The 20,087-nt window shown below is 32.3% G+C and overlaps 1 protein-coding gene across 1 annotated transcript; it reads right to left on the bottom strand.

Annotated features, from left to right (window-relative positions):
* Positions 1-7,430: 7,430 nt before the first annotated feature.
* LOC127708413 (perlucin-like protein) lies at positions 7,431-17,263 on the bottom strand. The gene is made up of 4 exons (XM_052213286.1): positions 17,239-17,263; positions 12,598-12,677; positions 8,240-8,327; positions 7,431-7,651 (listed from the first exon to the last, which is right to left on the bottom strand). Exons 1-4 carry the CDS (start codon positions 17,261-17,263, stop codon positions 7,431-7,433), a joined length of 414 nt encoding a protein of 137 aa, XP_052069246.1.
* Positions 17,264-20,087: the final 2,824 nt, after the last annotated feature.

Genomic DNA, 20,087 nt, shown 5'->3' with positions numbered 1-20,087 from the left:
TATTAGTGTTCCTACTATTAAACGAAAAACCTTACTTATAAAGATATGAAAAATTTGACGGTATTAAGCAAACTACCCGGCAGTTCCAGTTCCGATCCGCATGCTTCTCTCCACTAATGTTGTAAAGGAAAATAGTTTCGGAACGGAATGGATTAATATACGGAATTGGGGGTATGTAGAAGAAATACAAATGAAACTGCTTTCCAATCGCACTGCATATGTTATTTGATTGTCATTCGTGACGTATGGTCGAGATCAATAGTTTCTTACCCCAAACATTTGAAATATTCAGAGGATGACAATAAAAAGCGACCACGCAAAATGTGAATGTGTAAAAAGCTTAAAGTTACTACCTTATTATTTAAAGTTAATCCTACCTTAAACCAAACCTTTGACCTATCACATTTCCATGTTCAGTGAACCATGAAATCAGAATCAAAACACTTATATGGCATATACATTACACAATTCACTTAATGCGTATTAACTTTCAAGATAATATGAGCACAAACTACTTAAAATAAAATTCTGAACCTTCCTTAAACCAAAAATATAACTTATATAGAAAAGACGGACTGGCCAACGGACAGACATACCGACAGACTTGGAAAATATGTCCTTGTCCGTAGGCGGGGTAATTGAAGAAAAGACTACGCTACAACCATTATTAAATACCTGCAGAAAAGATTTGCAGTAATGACTACTCATTATTCGTAAGATAAGATATTGCCATACACTGTAATATGAACTTATTAGCAAGGAATGAAGGTATTGCAACCGCAGCAGATGACGATACGGACTGATATTTTTTTCCCGAAAACGTTAGCGCATGTGATAGCGTAAATGTCAACAGTACATTAAAAAAAATCGGTACAATAAAAGAGTGTCGAAAGATGCCAAAGGGACATTTAAACTCATAGGTCGAAAAAAAAATTGACAACGCAATGGCAAAAAAGAAAATGACCACAAGACAAACCACATGATACAAAACACATCGTTGTATAGAAAACAAAAGAAAATTACCTTTGTTTATATAATTATCAGCAATGTTCTATTAAGGTAACTTTTACCGGCAACACAAGCTGCTGAGTATCATATCAACCAAAATAGAAACAGGCTGTTGACAGTTATCAAAGGTACCAGGATTATAATTTAATACGCCGACGCGCGTTTCGTCTACATAAGACTCATCAGTGACGCTCAGATCAAAATAGTTATAAAGCCAAACAAGTACAAAGTTGAAGAGCATTGAGGACCCAAAATTCCTAAAAGTTGTGCCAAATACGGCTAAGGTAATCTATTCCTGGGATAAGAAAATCCTTAGTTTTTCGAAATATTCAAAGTTTTGTAACAGGAAATTTATAAAAATGACCATATAATTGATATTCATGTCAACACCGAAGTGCTGACTACTGGGCTGTTGAAATGTTTCAATGTAAATTTACAGTCCTCTTCAAGTCAGAAAGAAGTTTTTTGTTGTGACATTCCCTGTAGGATTCTAGTCAAAGACTGATCTCGTAGTTCCTAAGTTAATCTAAAAATGCTTCTAAAATCTAAGATGATAGAGTTACATGTGTCTGATCTCCAGTAGGAATAAAAACCAGGTTCAACAAGCGAATACTTGAATACTTTTAAGACTGTTTAGAAGGGGGTACATAAAACGAAAATGTTTGCCTCCGTACGTATAACTGCTAACTAAACATTTCATAACTGACTCATAGAATAGTTATATGAACCTGTGCTGTGCCTTCTATCTTCCATTTATAAGAGTAATTCAATCTTATTTGTTATAGGTAAAACAGTATCAGTATTGAATTAGAGATAAACAAAATTGAAAAAGTTAAATTATGCACTAAAATAAAAAATGGGATTCGGAAACAAGTTTTAAAAAACTTATATAACTCCTTTTTCGGTCTGTTTGTGTAACTTACTCATTTATTTGCCGGTATATACATGTTTTGTGTTTTTATTTTCATTTTTGTAAACGAAATTGTCTGTGTCCTTATTCAATCTGAGAAGCTATTAGTTCAAAAGTCTTCTTTTTATTTTTATTATTGGAGGAAAGATCAAAATAACCAGTTTCAGATCCCTTTTTCTATTCTGTGAGACAGAAATATATTAACATCACTTTGAGACAGGAAATATATTAACATCACTTTGAGACAAGAAAACATTAAATAAAATATAGAAAAAGATGCTAAAATACCGACGCAATTTATTTACATTTATGCATGACCAAGTTCCTAATGAATGTTATAGCACTTTCTTCAACCAACAATTGGAATCTCTCCTGACCTATAAAGAGAAATAGTCTACATTCGAGTATGCCCGTTTGATGTTATAACTTAATTGAGTAGTCATGTGTCGCTTTCAATGAAAGTTCAAGGTTGATATGCAAAAATGAGGTGTGTGATCTCGAAACAGAGTGAGACAGGATAAGAATCTCTTACTCTTTTATAAGCACTCAATCGCCTGTTACGAAAAAAGTAAAATAACAAAAATACTGAACTGCAAGGAAAATTCAAACCGGAAAATCACTTATCAAATGACACATCAAACGAATAGAGAACAACTGTCATATTTCTGACTTGGTACAGGTATTTCCTTATGTAGAAAATGGTGGCTTAAACCTGGTTTATAGCTAGCCAAACCTCTCACTTGTATGACAGTTACATATAATTCCATTATATTGACAACAATGTGTGGGCTAAACAAACAGACACAATAAGTAAAAATATCAAAATTGGGGTACAGCAGTCAACATTTCGGTATACATTCAGGTCCGTACGCTCCACAGAGAGTCAAATTGTAAACAAGCATATCACTGCCACTACCCAGCTTAAAGCCTCTTCCGAACATTTACTCATCTAGTAAGTGTTCTACTACTACATATCTATCAGTGCTTCTAACTACTTCCCTTGCTACTATCAAAGAACTTGTTATTAACTTTTGTAATAAAGCTTATGAAAATAATGGTATTAATTATTTTTGGAGTGTTAAAAATTCTTTTGAGGTTTTAGATAAAATACATGTTTTTGATGGTCCTTTTAATTCTGTTGACAGTTATGATTTTTCTACTTTCTATACTACACTTCCACACAATCTTATCAAGAAAAAGTTTTCATATTTAATTAAATGGTCTTTTGAAAAATCTCATTAAAAATTTATTTGCTGTAACTCGTTTAAAGCCTTTTTCTGTAACGAAAAAGGAAAGTATGCTAGATACACTAACTGGAAATTTGAAGATATGATTGAAGCTTTAAATTTTCTCCTGGACAACATATATGTACGTTTCGGCGATCGAGTGTATCGACAAGTAGTAGGTATTTCTATGGGCACTAACTGCGCCCCTTTAATAGCAGATTTATTCCTGTATTGCTATGAATCTCAGTTTATGACCAAACTCAGTAAAGACACGTCATTGTTACATTTGGTTGATACATTCAACAATACCTTCCGTTATCTAGATGATATTTTTTCGTTAAATAATCCAGAGTTCTCTAAATATACTACCGAAATTTACCCAATAGAACTTACTTTAACTAAATCTAACATATACAGCAGTAGTTGTCCTTTTCTAGATTTGGACATTTCAATCTTTAAAGGAAAACTCCATACGAAAATTAACAACAAAAGAGACGACTTTTCATTCCCTATTGTTAATTTTCCTTTTTTAGACGGAGATGTTCCTTTGGCTCCATCATACGGTGTTTATATATCCCAACTCGTTCGTTATGCCCGTGTGTGTAGTGATGTCATAGATTTTAACGAACGTAATCAATGCATCACTGATAAATTATTAAGTCAGGGATTTCGTTACCATAAATTACGTAAAACTTTTACTAAATTCTTTCATAGATACAAAGAATTGATTTGTAAATTTGGCTGTATCTGTAGAAAACTGATTAAAAACGATATTTAACATCCTAAATTTTACGGTAATATTGTACTTAAAGCGCGGAAATCACTATGAGATCCGTGTAAACTCATCGAACATTTCAACAAACTTATTAGTAAAGGTTATCTTACCAATGTTGTAATTAGATCTTTGAATATGGTTTACAATGGCACTAATATCGATTTTGTCATCAGCAAATTAAAACATAACTAAATTTGTATTCTTTTCAAACGGGATGTACAAAGACACACCACGTTCATTTTGATCTATAAAGAGGTTAAACTCCCAACTATCCTACTGCCTATCGATACAGTTATTTTTGGCATTGCACAAGTCATGTCTTCTTTGACTGTTCATGACGTTAAAATACTAAATCCCTGGGATGTGTTTTAGTTGATTTTAGTCTCTGATGCATGATTTTTTATTATTAATTGTTTTTGGCTTTTAACTAGCTTTCAGTAACTGCGAGCACTCTCAAATCGTACTTTCTTGTTTATTTGACTACTAATTGTAATGCTTTTTTGTTATTTAATGTTATTGAGGATTATATCTGGTCTATATACCAGCTTTGATAAGTGTTTGGTATTACTTTAAATTTTCATTTCGTACTATGAACATCAAAATTATTTATTTTGTAAAAATATTTTCTTTCTCTATTTGAACTGTACAAGTATACCTAACAACAAAATTATTTTCATTTACCTGTGTTTAAAGTAATTGCAAATGGCTGATATTTTTGTTCGAGCATATATTGTTTTTCTTAAATTGTTTTACATTTCATAGCGGTATAGCATGTTACTTTTATTATTCTTCCCTTAGTTTATTTATTTTGTATTTGCATTGTATCATAGGTCAAATTTACTTGTTCAGTGTATATTCACTGGTGTTGATATGTCCTTTGATTGAGTTAAGCCATTTCAGTTGATATTTTATAGTGTGTCTTTCTATGCTGTGATGTTACACTATTGTTTCAGAAAAAGGGTGAAGGTTTTGTACCATTATAACGTTTAAACCCGCTGCAATTGTTTGCACCTGTCCTAAGTCAGGAATCTGATGTTCAGTAGTTGTCGTTTGTTGATGTGGTTCATAAGTGTTTCTCGTTTTTTATATAGATTAGACCGTTGGTTTTCCCGTTTGAATGGGTTTACACTAGTAATTTTTGGGGCCCTTTAAAGCTTGCTGTTCGGTGTGAGCCAAGGCTCCGTGTTGAAGACCGTACTTTGACCTATAATGGTTTACTTTTATAAATTTTGACTTGGATGGAGAGTTGTCTCTTTGGCACTCATACCACATCTTCTTATATCTATATAAGCAATAGTATATCAGGGAAAGAGGCAGTTGCATATAAAGTTTAACCTGGATGAAATTAATAAACCAATAGGTACATTAGAAATCGAAATACAGTGAACGAAACCTAAAATAGAAAATCCAAGCGAAACGAGGCAAACGCACGCTCAGCAGATTACAGATATTTACGGTCAGGCTACACTTTAATCTAAAGTAACGCGCACTCTAATGAAAACTGAGTTATGCAGGTGTTCCGGAAAGGTAAGAATGTTCTGCCCTATGAGACTCTCGTCGTATTGCCTGGATGTCAAATCCGATAATCAGTTGCCTGATGGGCACTTGAAAACAAGGAATGAATTCATGTGTCTTTAGGGATCATGTAAGCCCCGTGGCAAAATGTAACATACAGCCTGCTAGTGTACTACTTTTGTTTAAAAAGAAATAATTACATTACATGGAAGTGTCATAAAACAATAAAAACTAAGTAAGTTTAAATTTGTCTGATGGTAAGGCACACTTTTTCTAATTTGTATATATTTATGTTAGAAAATTGTATCGTTAAATGACAACATTTATTTTTTTTATTTTTATTTTTTTATTTTGTTCATCCGAAGCGTTTTTCTTGAATTACCTACATCATGAACGCTGAAACTAACATTTCATATTGAGTGCTGTTTACCTTACACCGTATCAGCACATTAACGTAGACTTTGCGGACCCATGTATTAGATTAGTCAAACGTACCCATCGATAATTGAAAATATATTTCCAACTTTTAATGAAGAACATATTGTAGAAAGAAAATGCACAGTAGGAATGTAAAAATCTTATGTCGCATTATACATATTACACCGGTGTATACTTGTCATTCTAAGTTTGTGATCAATTTGATTAGGAAAACAATATAGTAATGGGGGTATTATCAAACTCTCTCTCTCTCTCTCTCTCTCTCTCTCTCTCTCTCTCTCTCTCTCGGGGGCGATGCAATTGTTATTTTAAGTAATATTGGAAACAAATTCAAAACAATTTCTTTTCGCATAGACATGTAAGCTTAAGTTAGAGATAAATAATTTCTTTTATTTTTTGCAGTTGTAAAAATATGTGTCTTTCTATGTTGTGATGTTACACTATTGTTTCAGATAAGGATGAAGGTTTGGTACCATTAAAACGTTTAAAGTCAGGAATCTGATGTTCGGTAGTTGTCGTTTGTTTATGTGGTTCATACGTGTTTCTCGTTTTTCGTTTTTTATATAGATTAGACCGTTGGTTTCCCGTTTGAATGGTTTTATACTAGTAATTTTTGGGGCCCTTTATAGCTTGCTGTTCGGTGTGAGCCAAGGCTCCGTGTTGAAGACCGTACTTTGACCTATAATGGTTTACTTTTATACATTTTGACTTGGATGGAGAGTTGTCTCTTTGGCACTCATACCACATCTTCTTATATCTATATAAGCAATAGTATATCAGCGAAAGAGGCAGTTGCATATAAAGTTTAACCTGGATGAAATTAATATACCAATAGGTACATTAGAAATCGAAATACAGTGAACGAAACCTAAAATAGAAAATCCAAGCGAAACGAGGCAAACGCACGCTCAGCAGATTACAGATATTTACGGTCAGGCTACACTTTAATCAAAAGTAACGCGCACTCTAATGAAAACTGAGTTATACAGGTGTTCCGGAAAGGTAAGAATGTTCTGTCCTATGAGACTCTCGTCGTATTGCCTGGATGTCAAGCCCGATAATCAGTTGCCTGATAGGCACTTGAAAAAAAGGAATTAATTCAAGTGTCTTTAGGGATCATGTAAGCCCCGTGGCAAAATGTAACATACAGCCTGCTAGTGTACTACTTTTGTTTAAAAAGAAATAATTACATTACATGGAAGTGTCACAAAGTTCAAGGCTTTGATTGGTTGACGCTTTCCAAAAGTTATATTTTATTGCCGTATAAAACGCAATATCTATGATTGCACATACTCTCCCTGGCAATATCAAAATGCATAGAAAACAAAGGAAAGGCTTGATTTAACACATTATTTCATGGTTGTAGCATTCAAATGTAATTATAAGAATTGACTACTTCTTTTTGTTATTTTATAGTGTCCTAAACCGTTAAACATACTTACAGTTTTAGTATAAAGCGCGGAAAATGTGCTTCGGTCAAAGCTTTTATGCCTCCATAAAATTACAAAAAGATGCATTCAAATCTTTTATGATAATTATTTCTATTTTTTAATTCGTCTTACTCTGTATGTGTCTCACAAACGAACTGGTGTAGTGTAAGACAGTTTTCATCTGCCCAATTTCCACGGAAGGGACCATACAATACTACACAGTTTCCGGAAGTATGGGCATTAGGTTCGCCCGGTTGAAAATTATTAACTCTTATCGGTTCTTGTCCGGTTGAGTATATCCATCGGTCTTCGTCGATTATATCTGATATGCCAATCCAAAATGATCCTCCTGGAAAATTGAAAACATATTATTTATATTTGCAATGTGTTCATTTGACTTATCTTATTCATTGGTCCGCAAAGTAAACATTCATGTGCTGATGCGGCGAAAAGAAAACAGCAATCAATACAATATTTTTACCCATGTAAAATAAATAAGCGAAAGTCATATTATGTTTTCAACAGTAAAATCAATCCCATGGCAAATTGGGAGAATACACATATTCCGTGTTTTTTACAGGCAAATTGAAATACGAAGAATGTACCGAGTTTCTGATTTTATTATCACATAGACATGATAGATAAACAATAAAGCTTAAAACCTATAGCAAAATTTTTGTGAGCATAAACAAAACACATTCACTTGAATAATTTAAACAATAAAATCTAAGTAATGTTAACATTGTCTGATGGTGGTGCACACATTCGTAATTGGTTAACTGAGAATATATAGTTAACATGTATAATATTACATTAAAAAAGACAAAGTCGGCACAAGACAATATATTAACTTTAAACACATTTACTTTGTAATATCTTACCCAAACAGAATATTTTAATACAAATTATATTGTTTACTGTTATAACAAAAACATACCAACTTTCTGACCTTGACTTATTATATAATTAGATTCTTCTGATGTCATGGGTTCAGCAAGTTTGGAATCAAAGACACGACAAACTGACTGCAAAAAAGATCATTACAATATGGCATTAAACGAAATTTTAAAAAAACATTCATAAACCCTTCCGGAGCACCTGAGATCAACCCCAGTTTTTGGTGGGGTTCGTTTGTTGCTCAGTCTTTAGTTTTTATGTTGTGCTTTTTGTACTGTTGTTTTTCTTTTGGTCTTTTTTTTTTTGACATGGCGTTGTCAGTTTATTTTCGACTTATGAGTTTGAATGTCCCTTTGGTATCTTTAGCCTCTCACTTTCATAAGGTGCAATATACCCCTATATACCAAACTTTCCTGCAACATCTTTTGGAGTTCAATAAAACACAGGAATAATACTGGTCAGGTTTGTAATAATGACAACGACATCCTAAAATATATCAAAAGTCAGAACTAAGACATGTAAGAGTAATCTGAAATAATTAATGCAGTTTTAAGATTTTAATTTCACTGAAAAATAGCTTAACGTTTTAACGAAGAACTAAATATCTGTTTCATTGTTCAGATTGTCATTATATTGTATTGTCAAATGTTTCATTTTTTATTTGACACAGTGATTTGGTACTTCGCTAGGCTCTACAGAACACGACCGAACAGAACTAAAAGTATGCCAAACGAAGCAATATGAGAATTACTCTAATGTTTTAGTATCATCTTTCATGTATAATATATATACACATGTCTGGTCGAGGTTTACCAAGCAATTCACAATTAAAATAAAACAAGCGTTGATTTTGTTTTGCTTTGGATTAATTTTTTTTCGGGTAAGATCTTGACAGACTGAGATAAGAAATGACTATTGTAAAAACTAGATTATTAAATTTTCAAAATGAAAGATTATTGAGTAGAACTTGTTAAGCTACAACATATCCTTATAACTGGTATGCTTAATCAAGACATAATTGTCGTTGGGTCGACTTCAATGAATTTTTAGTTTATACTGAATTTAATTCCGTTCTTGAAAGTTTAGAAGGTTGAATACATACATCGTTAAGAACAAAGAAATATAAAAAGCACAAAAACAGTACTTGTACTATGAAAGAAATCTTAAATAGGCAATAATAGTACCAGTACAATCAAAGAAATCTGAGATAGGCAAGAACAGAATCAGTACTATCAAATAAATCTAAATATACAAGAATAGTACAAGTACTATTAAAGACATCTAAAATATACAAGAACAGTACCAGTAATATCAAAGAAATCTAAAATAGGAAAGGGAAACTCCATACTAAAATTTACGACAAAAGAGACGATTTTTCATTCCCTATTGTTTATTTTCCTTTTTTAGACGGAGATGTTCCTTTGGTTCCATCATACGGTGTTTATATATCCCAACTCGTTCGTTCTGCCCGTGTGTGTAGTGATGTCATAGTTTTTAACGAACGTGACCAATGCATCACTGGTAAATTATTAAGTCAGGGATTTCGTTACCATAAATTACTTAAAACTTTTACTAAATTCTTTCATAGATACAACGATTTGATTAGTAAATTTGGCTGTACCTGTAGAAAACTTATTAAAAACAGTATTTCACATCCTAAATTTACGGTAATATTGTACTAAAAGCGCGGAAATCACTATGTGATCCGTGTAAACTCATCGAACCTTTAAAAAAACTTATTAGTTTTGAAGGCCGTACTTTGACCTATAATGGTTTACTGTTACAAATTGTGACTTGGATGGAGAGTTGTCTCATTGGCACTCATACCAATGTTGTAATTAGATCTTTGAATATAGTTAACATTGACACAAATATCGATGTTGTCATCAGCAAATTAAAACATAACTAAATTTGTATTCTTTTCAAACGGTTTTTTGGGATGTATAAATACACATCCACGTTCATTTTCTATATAGAGATTACTCTATCTATATATTACATTATACAAATTTATTAACAGGTTAGCTCCTTACTATCTTACTGCCTGTCTATACTTTTATTTTGGCATTGCACAAGTCATGTCTTCTTTGACTGTCCATGACGTTTAAACACTAAATCCCTGGGATGTGTTTTAGTTGATTTTAGTCTCTGATGCATGATGTTTTATTATTAATTGTTTTTGGCTTTTAACTAGCTTTCAGTAACTGCGAATACTCTCAAATCGTACTTTCGTGTTAATTTGACCTGTTGATACAATTTGTAATGTATTTTTGTTATTTAATGTTTACTTATTTAGTGTTATATCTAGTCTTACTATTTTTAATATATACCACCTTTGATAAGTGTTTAGTATGACGATAAATTTTCACTTTTGTTCTCGTACTAAGTACTCCATGTATACCTTACAACAAAATTATTTTCATTTACCTGTGTACGTTATTTTATTTGGCGACATTTTGTCCAAGATTATGGTTGTCTTTATGATACTGTTTTACATCTAACCCCCTTGTTTTTTATTAATTTTGTATTTAAATTGTGGCATAGATCAAATTTATTCGTTCAGTGTATGTTCACTTGTTTTTGTTAATATGTTTTTTGATTGAGTTAAGCCATTTCAATTGATATTTTATAGTGTGTCTTTTTATGTTGTGATGTTACACTATTGTTTCAGGTAGGGTGAAGGTTGGCGCCTATTAAAACGTTTAAACCCGCTGCATTTGTTTGCACCTGATGTTCAGTGGTTGTCGTTTGTTGATGTGGTTCATAAGTGTTTCTCGTTTCTCATTTTTTATATAGATTAGACCGTTGGTTTTCCTGTTTGAATGATTCTACACTAGTAATTTTTTAGGACCTTTATAGCTTGCTGTTCGGTGTGAGCCAAGGCTCCGTGTTGAAGGCCGTACTTTGACCTATAATAGTTTACTGTTACAAATTGTGACTTGGATGGAGAGTTGTCTCATTGGCACTCATACCAATGTTGTAATTAGATCTTTGAATATAGTTAACATTGACACAAATATCGATGTTGTCATCAGCAAATTAAAACATAACTAAATTTGTATTCTTTTCAAACGGTTTTTTGGGATGTATAAATACACATCCACGTTCATTTTCTATATAGATTACTCTATCTATATATTACATTATACAAATTTATTAACAGGTTAGCTCCTTACTATCTTACTGCCTGTCTATACTTTTATTTTGGCATTGCACAAGTCATGTCTTCTTTGACTGTCCATGACGTTTAAACACTAAATCCCTGGGATGTGTTTTAGTTGAGTTTAGTCTCTGATGCATGATGTTTTATTATTAATTGTTTTTGGCTTTTAACCAGCTTTCAGTAACTGCGAATACTTTCAAATCGTACTTTCGTGTTAATTTGACCTGTTAATACAATTTGTAATGTATTTTTGTTATTTAATGTTTACTTATTTAGTGTTATATCTAGTCTTACTATTTTTAATATATACCACCTTTGATAAGTGTTTAGTATGACGATAAATTTTCACTTTTGTTCTCGTACTACGTACTCCATGTATACCTTACAACAAAATTATTTTTATTTACCTGTGTACGTTATTTTATTTGGCGACATTTTGTCCAAGATTATGGTTGTCTTTATGATACTGTTTTACATCTAACCCCCTTGTTTTTTATTAATTTTGTATTTAAATTGTGGCATAGATCAAATTTATTCGTTCAGTGTATGTTCACTTGTTTTTGTTAATATGTTTTTTGATTGAGTTAAGCCATTTCAATTGATATTTTATAGTGTGTCTTTTTATGTTGTGATGTTACACTATTGTTTCAGGTAGGGTGAAGGTTGGCGCCTATTAAAACGTTTAAACCCGCTGCATTTGTTTGCACCTGATGTTCAGTGGTTGTCGTTTGTTGATGTGGTTCATAAGTGTTTCTCGTTTCTCATTTTTTATATAGATTAGACCGTTGGTTTTCCTGTTTGAATGGTTCTACACTAGTAATTTTTTAGGACCTTTATAGCTTGCTGTTCGGTGTGAGCCAAGGCTCCGTGTTGAAGGCCGTACTTTGACCTATAATAGTTTACTGTTACAAATTGTGACTTTGATGGAGAGTTATCTCATTGGCACTCATACCACATCTTCCTTTATCTAAGAAAAGTACCAGTTTTATCAAATAAATCTAAAATATACAAGAACAGTACTAGTACTATCAAAGAAATCTACAACAGACAAGATCAGTAGAAACAAAAAAATCAAAAATAAGCTAGAACAGGTCTATCAGAGAAATTTAACATAGGTTGGAACAGCACTATCAAAGAATCTAAAAAAAGCGAGAACAGTACTGTCAAAAAATCTAAAATAGGCACGAACAATATTATCAAAGAAATGTAAAACAGGCAAGAACAGTACTACTCACCATTGCCTCACTCCACGGTTCAACTTGGTGACTGAAGAAGTAGCATTTATTTCCAAACTGTGTCCATCCATTTTTACAGCCTTAAGAGGAGTATTAATATAGAAAGTATGAGATAATTGTTTAAAGATAATTGTAAATTTTGAGAATATAGATTTATACTGAGGTAACTTTTAAAATGATAAAAAATAAACCAGAAAGTACTCAAACGATTTGTAAATTATTCAACCAACTCATAAAGGAAATTAAAGTTTAAAAACTGATCTTATGAATCTGATCAATCCGAAAAAGTTACTCTGAATATATTAACTGAAGAAGTAAGTTACATAGAAGATATATTGGGTTGCAGTATACCTTGTGTAAAACTATCCGTGTTTGCACCGGAGCCTACAGTCATATTTATCATTAGCAGAGTTCAAACAATAAGAGAAGTTATTTGTAATGGCATTGTCAAAATTTAAAAACTAGCGAAAAACTAAATTTATTTTGAGATTTAGCTACGTGGCTTGTTTCATAAAATTTGAATATAACATCTTTTTTTAAGTCTTTTTTACCATGATTGATATCTTTATTATAACAAAAAAGATTGAAGATATAAAGGGACAATCAAAACTTATAAGCCGAACAAAAACTTGCAACTTTCTGTCAGCAAACAAAAGATAGCGAAAAGACAAACAAGTCCAAATCACTATATAGAAAACTTTAGACTTAGCAACACGAACCCCATCAAAAACTAGCAGTGATCTCAGGTGCTTCAGAAGGATAAACAGCTCAAAATACAGAAATAAAAGATATATGGATAAGGAAGTTGGGGTTATGACCTTTTACTTTACATATGCTATTGTTAATTAACAAAATTGCCCTTGATTTTTCAAATATCACAAAAGACACTTGCATAGTCCCAATAAAAAAAAACAACATTATAGGCACTTATGCCTCACTTAGAAATTGATGTTTAATATATATATACATATGTATGAGACTGCCTTGACAAGTAAATTAAACAGAAAATTTTAAGTCCAGTTGAGCTAACTACTTTATTCTAATTGGCGTCTATTGATATAAATGGACGCCAATTAGAATTTCATTTTTACTTTTTGAGAACTAGGCTTCAAGATATTTTTTTAAAGCTATGAATGTCTCTGAAAAATCATAATTTTCAGACAAACTTAAGAATATTTTATTCTGATTTTACTTGCATTTGGTACAAAAATGAATATACTTTAAATGATTCAATGATATCTGAGAAAATAAAGAAGACAGATGGGTTTAATTTTTCCTTTTTCATGTAAAGTTAATATGCCATGCTGTATGAAAAATAAATAAACAATATGTGACTGCAACTTAATCTTACAGTAACTCACAACTGATGGAAGAGACACAACATAGAACCACCACGAAATCAATCACGTTCATCTCAAGTTACTAGCTTAATTTAAAGGTTATCAACTTCGTCTTACACACACACACACACACATTAATTCAATATAGTTTATTATCATCTAGATGTCTTATCTCAAGACTTATACATTGTCTGTGACTTTCGAATACATAAGAGTAAGATATTGAGGTATGTTATTCTCTACTCAAGAAACGATACTTTGAAACACCAAAGAATAGTGTATAAACCTGCTTTACATTTTCTACAGAATGAAACGAGAACACTTACGAACTCATGTCCAAAAAAAATCATATTAGGATACAGGCAAATCTATTTACAACACAAACTAACCACACACACTTTAATAAAAGATGCGATGATAAATCTCATTCGGTGATCAATCCCATTCGGTGATCAATCTCATTTGGTGATCTTTTTTTAAATCTAGAATCGATCTGTTGACTCCAGTTCTTTCAAGTTACTTCAACAGTTTGTTATGATGTTTTGCTGGTACAAATTTTTCCTAGGTAAGGAGGATGGTTGAGCGCTCACAAACATGTTTAACCCAAACCACTTTAATGTGCCTGTCCCAATCCAGGAGCCCGTAGTCGAGTGATTTAAGTTGGTTGCCGTCTGTCACAACTGTTTTTTGTAATGATTTTAAATCAGGTCGAAAGTTTCTCTGTTGAATTTTTCATATAATTGATTTCCGGAGCATTTCATAGCTTACAATACGGTATAATTTTCTTATCATAGTCCTTACATCTTTGTCCTTTGACTTTTTGGTAGATAGCCGCTGACAACCATATCACGTTTTTACTCATTGAGATGACCAGAGAAGGATTTGATTATTAAGTTTAGAAATTTTCAATATCAATCCACCAAACTCAACAAATATGTTGTCTATCAAAAAGTCCAACATTTTAATGATATCATCATCTTCTGCGTAATTATGTTTTGGAATCAGTGCAGTTCTACACAAAAGTCAGATTTCTTATGACCTTAATCTACGATTTTCATTTGTGTCAAAAAAAAGCTTTGTTTTAATAGACGATGTATTCGATCTTTCAAATGATAAAATTGAGAATGGAAGTGGGGAATATGTCAAAGAAACAACAACCCGACCAAAGAGCAGACAACAGCCGAAGGCCACCAATGGGTCTTCAATGCAGCGAGAAAATCCCGCACCCGGAGGTGGTCCTCAGCTGGCCCCTAAATGAAATTGTGTGCTATTTCAGTGAAAAGGGCCGTCACACTAAACTCCAAAACATATAAATGAACTTAAATTAAAACACATACAAGACTAACAAAGGCCAGAGGCTCCTGACTTGAGACAGGCGCAAAAATGCGACGGGGTTAAACATGTTTTGTGAGATCTCAACCCTCCCCCTATACCTCTAGTCAATGTAGAAAAAAGAAACACATAGCAATACGCACAGTAAAACTCAGTTTAAAAGAAGTCCGAGTCCGATGTTAGAATAGGTAACAAAAGAAACTAAGCAACATGACAATGATACATAAATGAACAAAGGACTACTAGAAGTTACTGACATACCAGCTCCGAACCTCAATTAAACTGATTGAAAGATTATGTCTTCATCATATGAAAATCAAGTATAATCCCTCCCGTTAGGGGTTTAGTATCATACCATCTTAAAATATACGAGAAGAATATAACCCGTATCATGCCAACAACTGGTTTTAGTATAAATGTGTTTATTTCCGATGCAAAGACCCTATGAATGAAACAATATTAATACCAAAATATGCAATCCTTAATGACTTGACAACAATATCGTAACTATATCCTTTCCGAAATAGTCTTTTTAAAGGTTTGGTTAGCTTTTGAGGTGAATGCCGACTTTTTGTGCTTTGTAAAGAATATTACCATAAAATATTGGATGTGAAATACCTGAACTTATAAGATGTCTGCATGTTGATTTATATTTACGAATGATGTCCTTGTACCGATGATAAAATTTAGTAAATGTTTTGACTAGTTTGTGATATCGAAAACCCTGGTGTAATAATTTTTCAGTAATGCAGAGATTTCTTTCGTTGAAATCAAATACGTTGTTACATACACGAGCGAATCGAACAAGTTGAGATATATAAACACCATAAGATGGCGACAAGGGAACGTCACCATCTAAAACTGGATAATTAACAATAGGAAATGAAAAATCATCTTTTTTATCATAAATTTTGGTATGAAGTTTCCCATTAAAGATAAAGAGATCCAGGAAAGGGCAGTGTTCATTGTTAGTATTAGCTTTATTTAGAATTAGTTCGGCAGGATAAATCTCTTTAGTGTACATACTGAAGTCGTCATCATTGAGAGCCAATATATCATCTCAATTTTTAAAAGTGTTATTAAATTTTTGAATCAGATGTTGTTTCGATGTGTCTTTGCTGATTTTAGTCATAAATTGTAACTCATAACAATACAGAAACAGGTCCGCAATAAGTGATGCACAGTTAATCCTCATGGGAATTCCGATAACCTGACGATATACGGAATCTCCATAGAGAACAAAAATGTTATCTAGTAAAAATTCATGAGCAGTTATAGTATCAAAGCATGGTAATAGAAGCATTAAGTGTAGTGAAATCAAGTTTTGCTATTACTGCAAAACTGTAAAAACTATAATTGAAGATTTTGCAGATCTTAAGAATTTTAAAGAATTTTCATTTGATTGACACCACTGGTTGAATATACCTCATCACAATACTTCTTAAGGTCAATTTTTATTGTCGAAAGAATGGTAGTAAGAAATTTAAAAAGATTTCGTTGAACATCTTGAAGACCTAGCTACATACTGTTCTTCATACGGGAGATATCTATATTACTTTTATAATGTTGATATCATAAAGGAAAAGGAAGGATTTGTATTTTCTAAAATTTCCTCTTTCGTCAAAGATGTAGGAACATATGTGGGATTCCTAGCTTTGCCGTGAATTACAAGTTCAATATTGTTATAGGCTCTGTCTGATATAACATTAATTTAATTCTTGTAAAAAGAGAAAAAAAACATCCAGTTTAGTCTTCCTTGTATTTATATTTTACTTAATTCGTACTCTATCAAGAAATTGTTTACTATATACGGAATGAACTATCAACTACAAAATTAAATTTAATCGGCGTCTTTATCAATTTACTATCAACGACAAAAACTTTTTTGTTTGCGTCTTTGTTAGATTTGTTTGTATGTTTGTTTGATTTTTAGTCAGTTGTGTTGTATGTCTGTGGTGTATATGTTCACCCAGTTTTGGTTGCTGTATCCCCATTGTTGTCAAATTAACCTGGTTTCTCACCCAATTATGTCAATAGAATGGAACTATAAACCACTTTCATACAAGTGGGAGGTTTAGCTAGCTATAAAACCAGGTTTGACCCACCGTTTTCTTCTGAAATCGCCTGTTACATGTCAGAAATATAACAGTTGTTTCTCAATCGTTCTGTTGGTTGATAACATTTGATTTTGTCATTTTTTATGGCGTTCCCCGTTTTGAATTACCTTGGGGTTCGGTATATTTGCTATACATTTTTTTCTTAAAAGGGTTAAACACCAGTATGCTCATTGTACGTAGTAGATGTTGATTTAGCATCTGAATGCATGACCGGAATGCGTTGATCCTTTTAGATACAGTGTTCAGTTTTGGTTCATAAGTCACGCACCTTGTCCATTTTCATTTAAACGCTTAAATGAATCAGGACTCAAAGAGAATGTACAAGATTTACCCTTCCTGTAGTAGTTCTAACCTTAGTTTAAGTTAACTAACAAACTTATATAATATGAGGCAGGAAGAGGGCAAAGTCCGTACTATTTTCATGATGCATTTTGCTTATCATATATACTAATTTGCGAGAAATCGTATGTTCTATTACGGTCTACCCGATTTCATGACACACGCGTTTCTGGAAAAACCCTAATCAGGTATGCTCGAAAACAAAGGTTGAGGAAACTAAATACATTGCATATTGAAAAGCATTAATACCAAAAGGGCTCTAACAGAGCAACTATTTGAATTGAATTGATTGATTGATTGATTGATTGGTGTTTAACACCACTTTCAGCACTATTGGCTATGTTGTGGTGGTCAGTTTTATTAGTAGCCGAAGTGCCAGGAGAGAACTACCAACTTTCGGTAAGAAAACTCCTAGTCAATTAAGATTGGAGTCTAACGCACCTGCCACGTACGGGATTCGAACTCACAACCTCAGTGTTGACAGGCTTGATTTTTTTTTCAATTTGAATTGAAAGATAACTAATTGTTTGATTGAAAAATTGATGATGACTTTTTGTTATTTCATAAAACTTTAGACTTAAAATTCTGTAGTCTATACGCTTGTCTTCGTGAATAGATCACAATATATATAAGGGCAACGATCCCTGAAGTGGCAAACAATATGACAAATAATAAATTGTGATTATCCTTATTTATTCTTTATCACTTTATCCATGTAAAAGCATCATCCAGCAACCCTAAATAGAAAGAAAAAAATACATTATGAAATATACAAAATACCTTTCTCCATCAATTGTTCATTTTTTCTCTAAACAATAGTGTTTGTGGATTTGTTTTTTAGCATACTGCATATCTTAATGCAAATTAATCGTATTTATAATTTATATAATCTAATAAGATATACCTTATATAAAATATTGTTTGACTGGTATCATTGATGAGTTTTTTATAACCACATAGTCAATGACGATGCTGGTTTAAAGTTCATTGCCCCGAGGGTATTACCTACCCAGAAGTCAGCACTCCTTTTTCATTGATTAATTGATACGATCAATTTCTGTAAATTTACTGTTCATTAAATTTATAAAATTATTCGAGACACTGAAGTTTTTCTACCATTGGAATAGATGGCCTAAACCAGATTTGGCACAACTCTTTTTGATATTTTCGGTTTGTTATTGATTAGGTTTAACAACTGTTTTTATTAGAGCACCACTGATAAGTCTTATTTATAAAAATCCAAAACATAATACAAACACTAAAGAACAGACGAATACAAAGGTACCAAGAGTAAAGCGAAACCTGGACCAGCAGGCCGAGCTATGCATGAGGGAGATACATTCCATAACTTAAAATGGTTTTGAAATTTTGAAACAGCTTTACAACAGTATTAGTATTTTCATGCCAGTACTGGCTACTGGATTAATAATACCGTCGAGGACTAAAAGTCCAACAGCAGAGGTATCGACCCTGTGGTAGTAATAACATTTATGGTATCAATATTCCTGCACCAGATGTGCATTTCAACAATTAATGTATCTTCAGTTATGCTCAAGGCCGACATATTTGAAAATCAAAAAAAGTAATACAAGCATTGAAAAGCTGATCAAACAAAAAAGTACCAAACTTAAAGAAAAACACGTAAATTGTATATTTACAAACTTGTCAAACCCTCCACGTGCTAAATGTAGTTTCTTTTGAAATCAAAGTTACATTTCATATTTTGTAGTGCTGACAAACATTTTACATTTCATCACCATCACAATTTGTACTTGTCGTGTTGGATTGCAAAGACACAAAAGTTGTTGATAAAAGACATATCATTGCTTCTGATAATGATTTTTTTTATTTGGAAATCAGAAAAAATTGTTTGACTTTTCTTTTTAAATTTGACAAATTCTTCAATATAGATTACAAACAATTGCTAAAATAACAGGAATACAACGTTCGTCTAAGAAATTTTCAAATAGTTTTAAAACGTTTAACTTGGTATACAGAAAAAAAGAATTCAAACGAAAACAAAGAAACAAAGCAACGTTAACAAAAATTACGAATTTCGGCCGATTTTGGTTTAACAGTCCCCGGGGATACCTGTCTTCATTAGCTAATGCGTTGGTCCTGCATGGCCTAATGATCATACGTTGTGACGTTTATACATTAAATTAATGTATTAAAACTGAGTTCATCACTGAATTATCTGTTTACAAAACTTTAAATTGTTCGAAATACTAAGGATTTTCTACCCCAGGAATAGATTACCTTATATTTATTTTTGCAAAACTTATCGGAATGTTGATACTCAAATCTCTTCAACTTCGTACTTTATTTGGCCTTAAAAAAATTCTTAATTGTACCCAATGAA

This window comes from Mytilus californianus, unplaced genomic scaffold, assembly GCF_021869535.1.
Source record: "Mytilus californianus isolate M0D057914Y unplaced genomic scaffold, xbMytCali1.0.p SCAF_7, whole genome shotgun sequence".
Lineage (NCBI taxonomy): Eukaryota > Metazoa > Mollusca > Bivalvia > Mytilida > Mytilidae > Mytilus > Mytilus californianus.
This window is presented reverse-complemented; position numbering and strand designations above follow the sequence as displayed.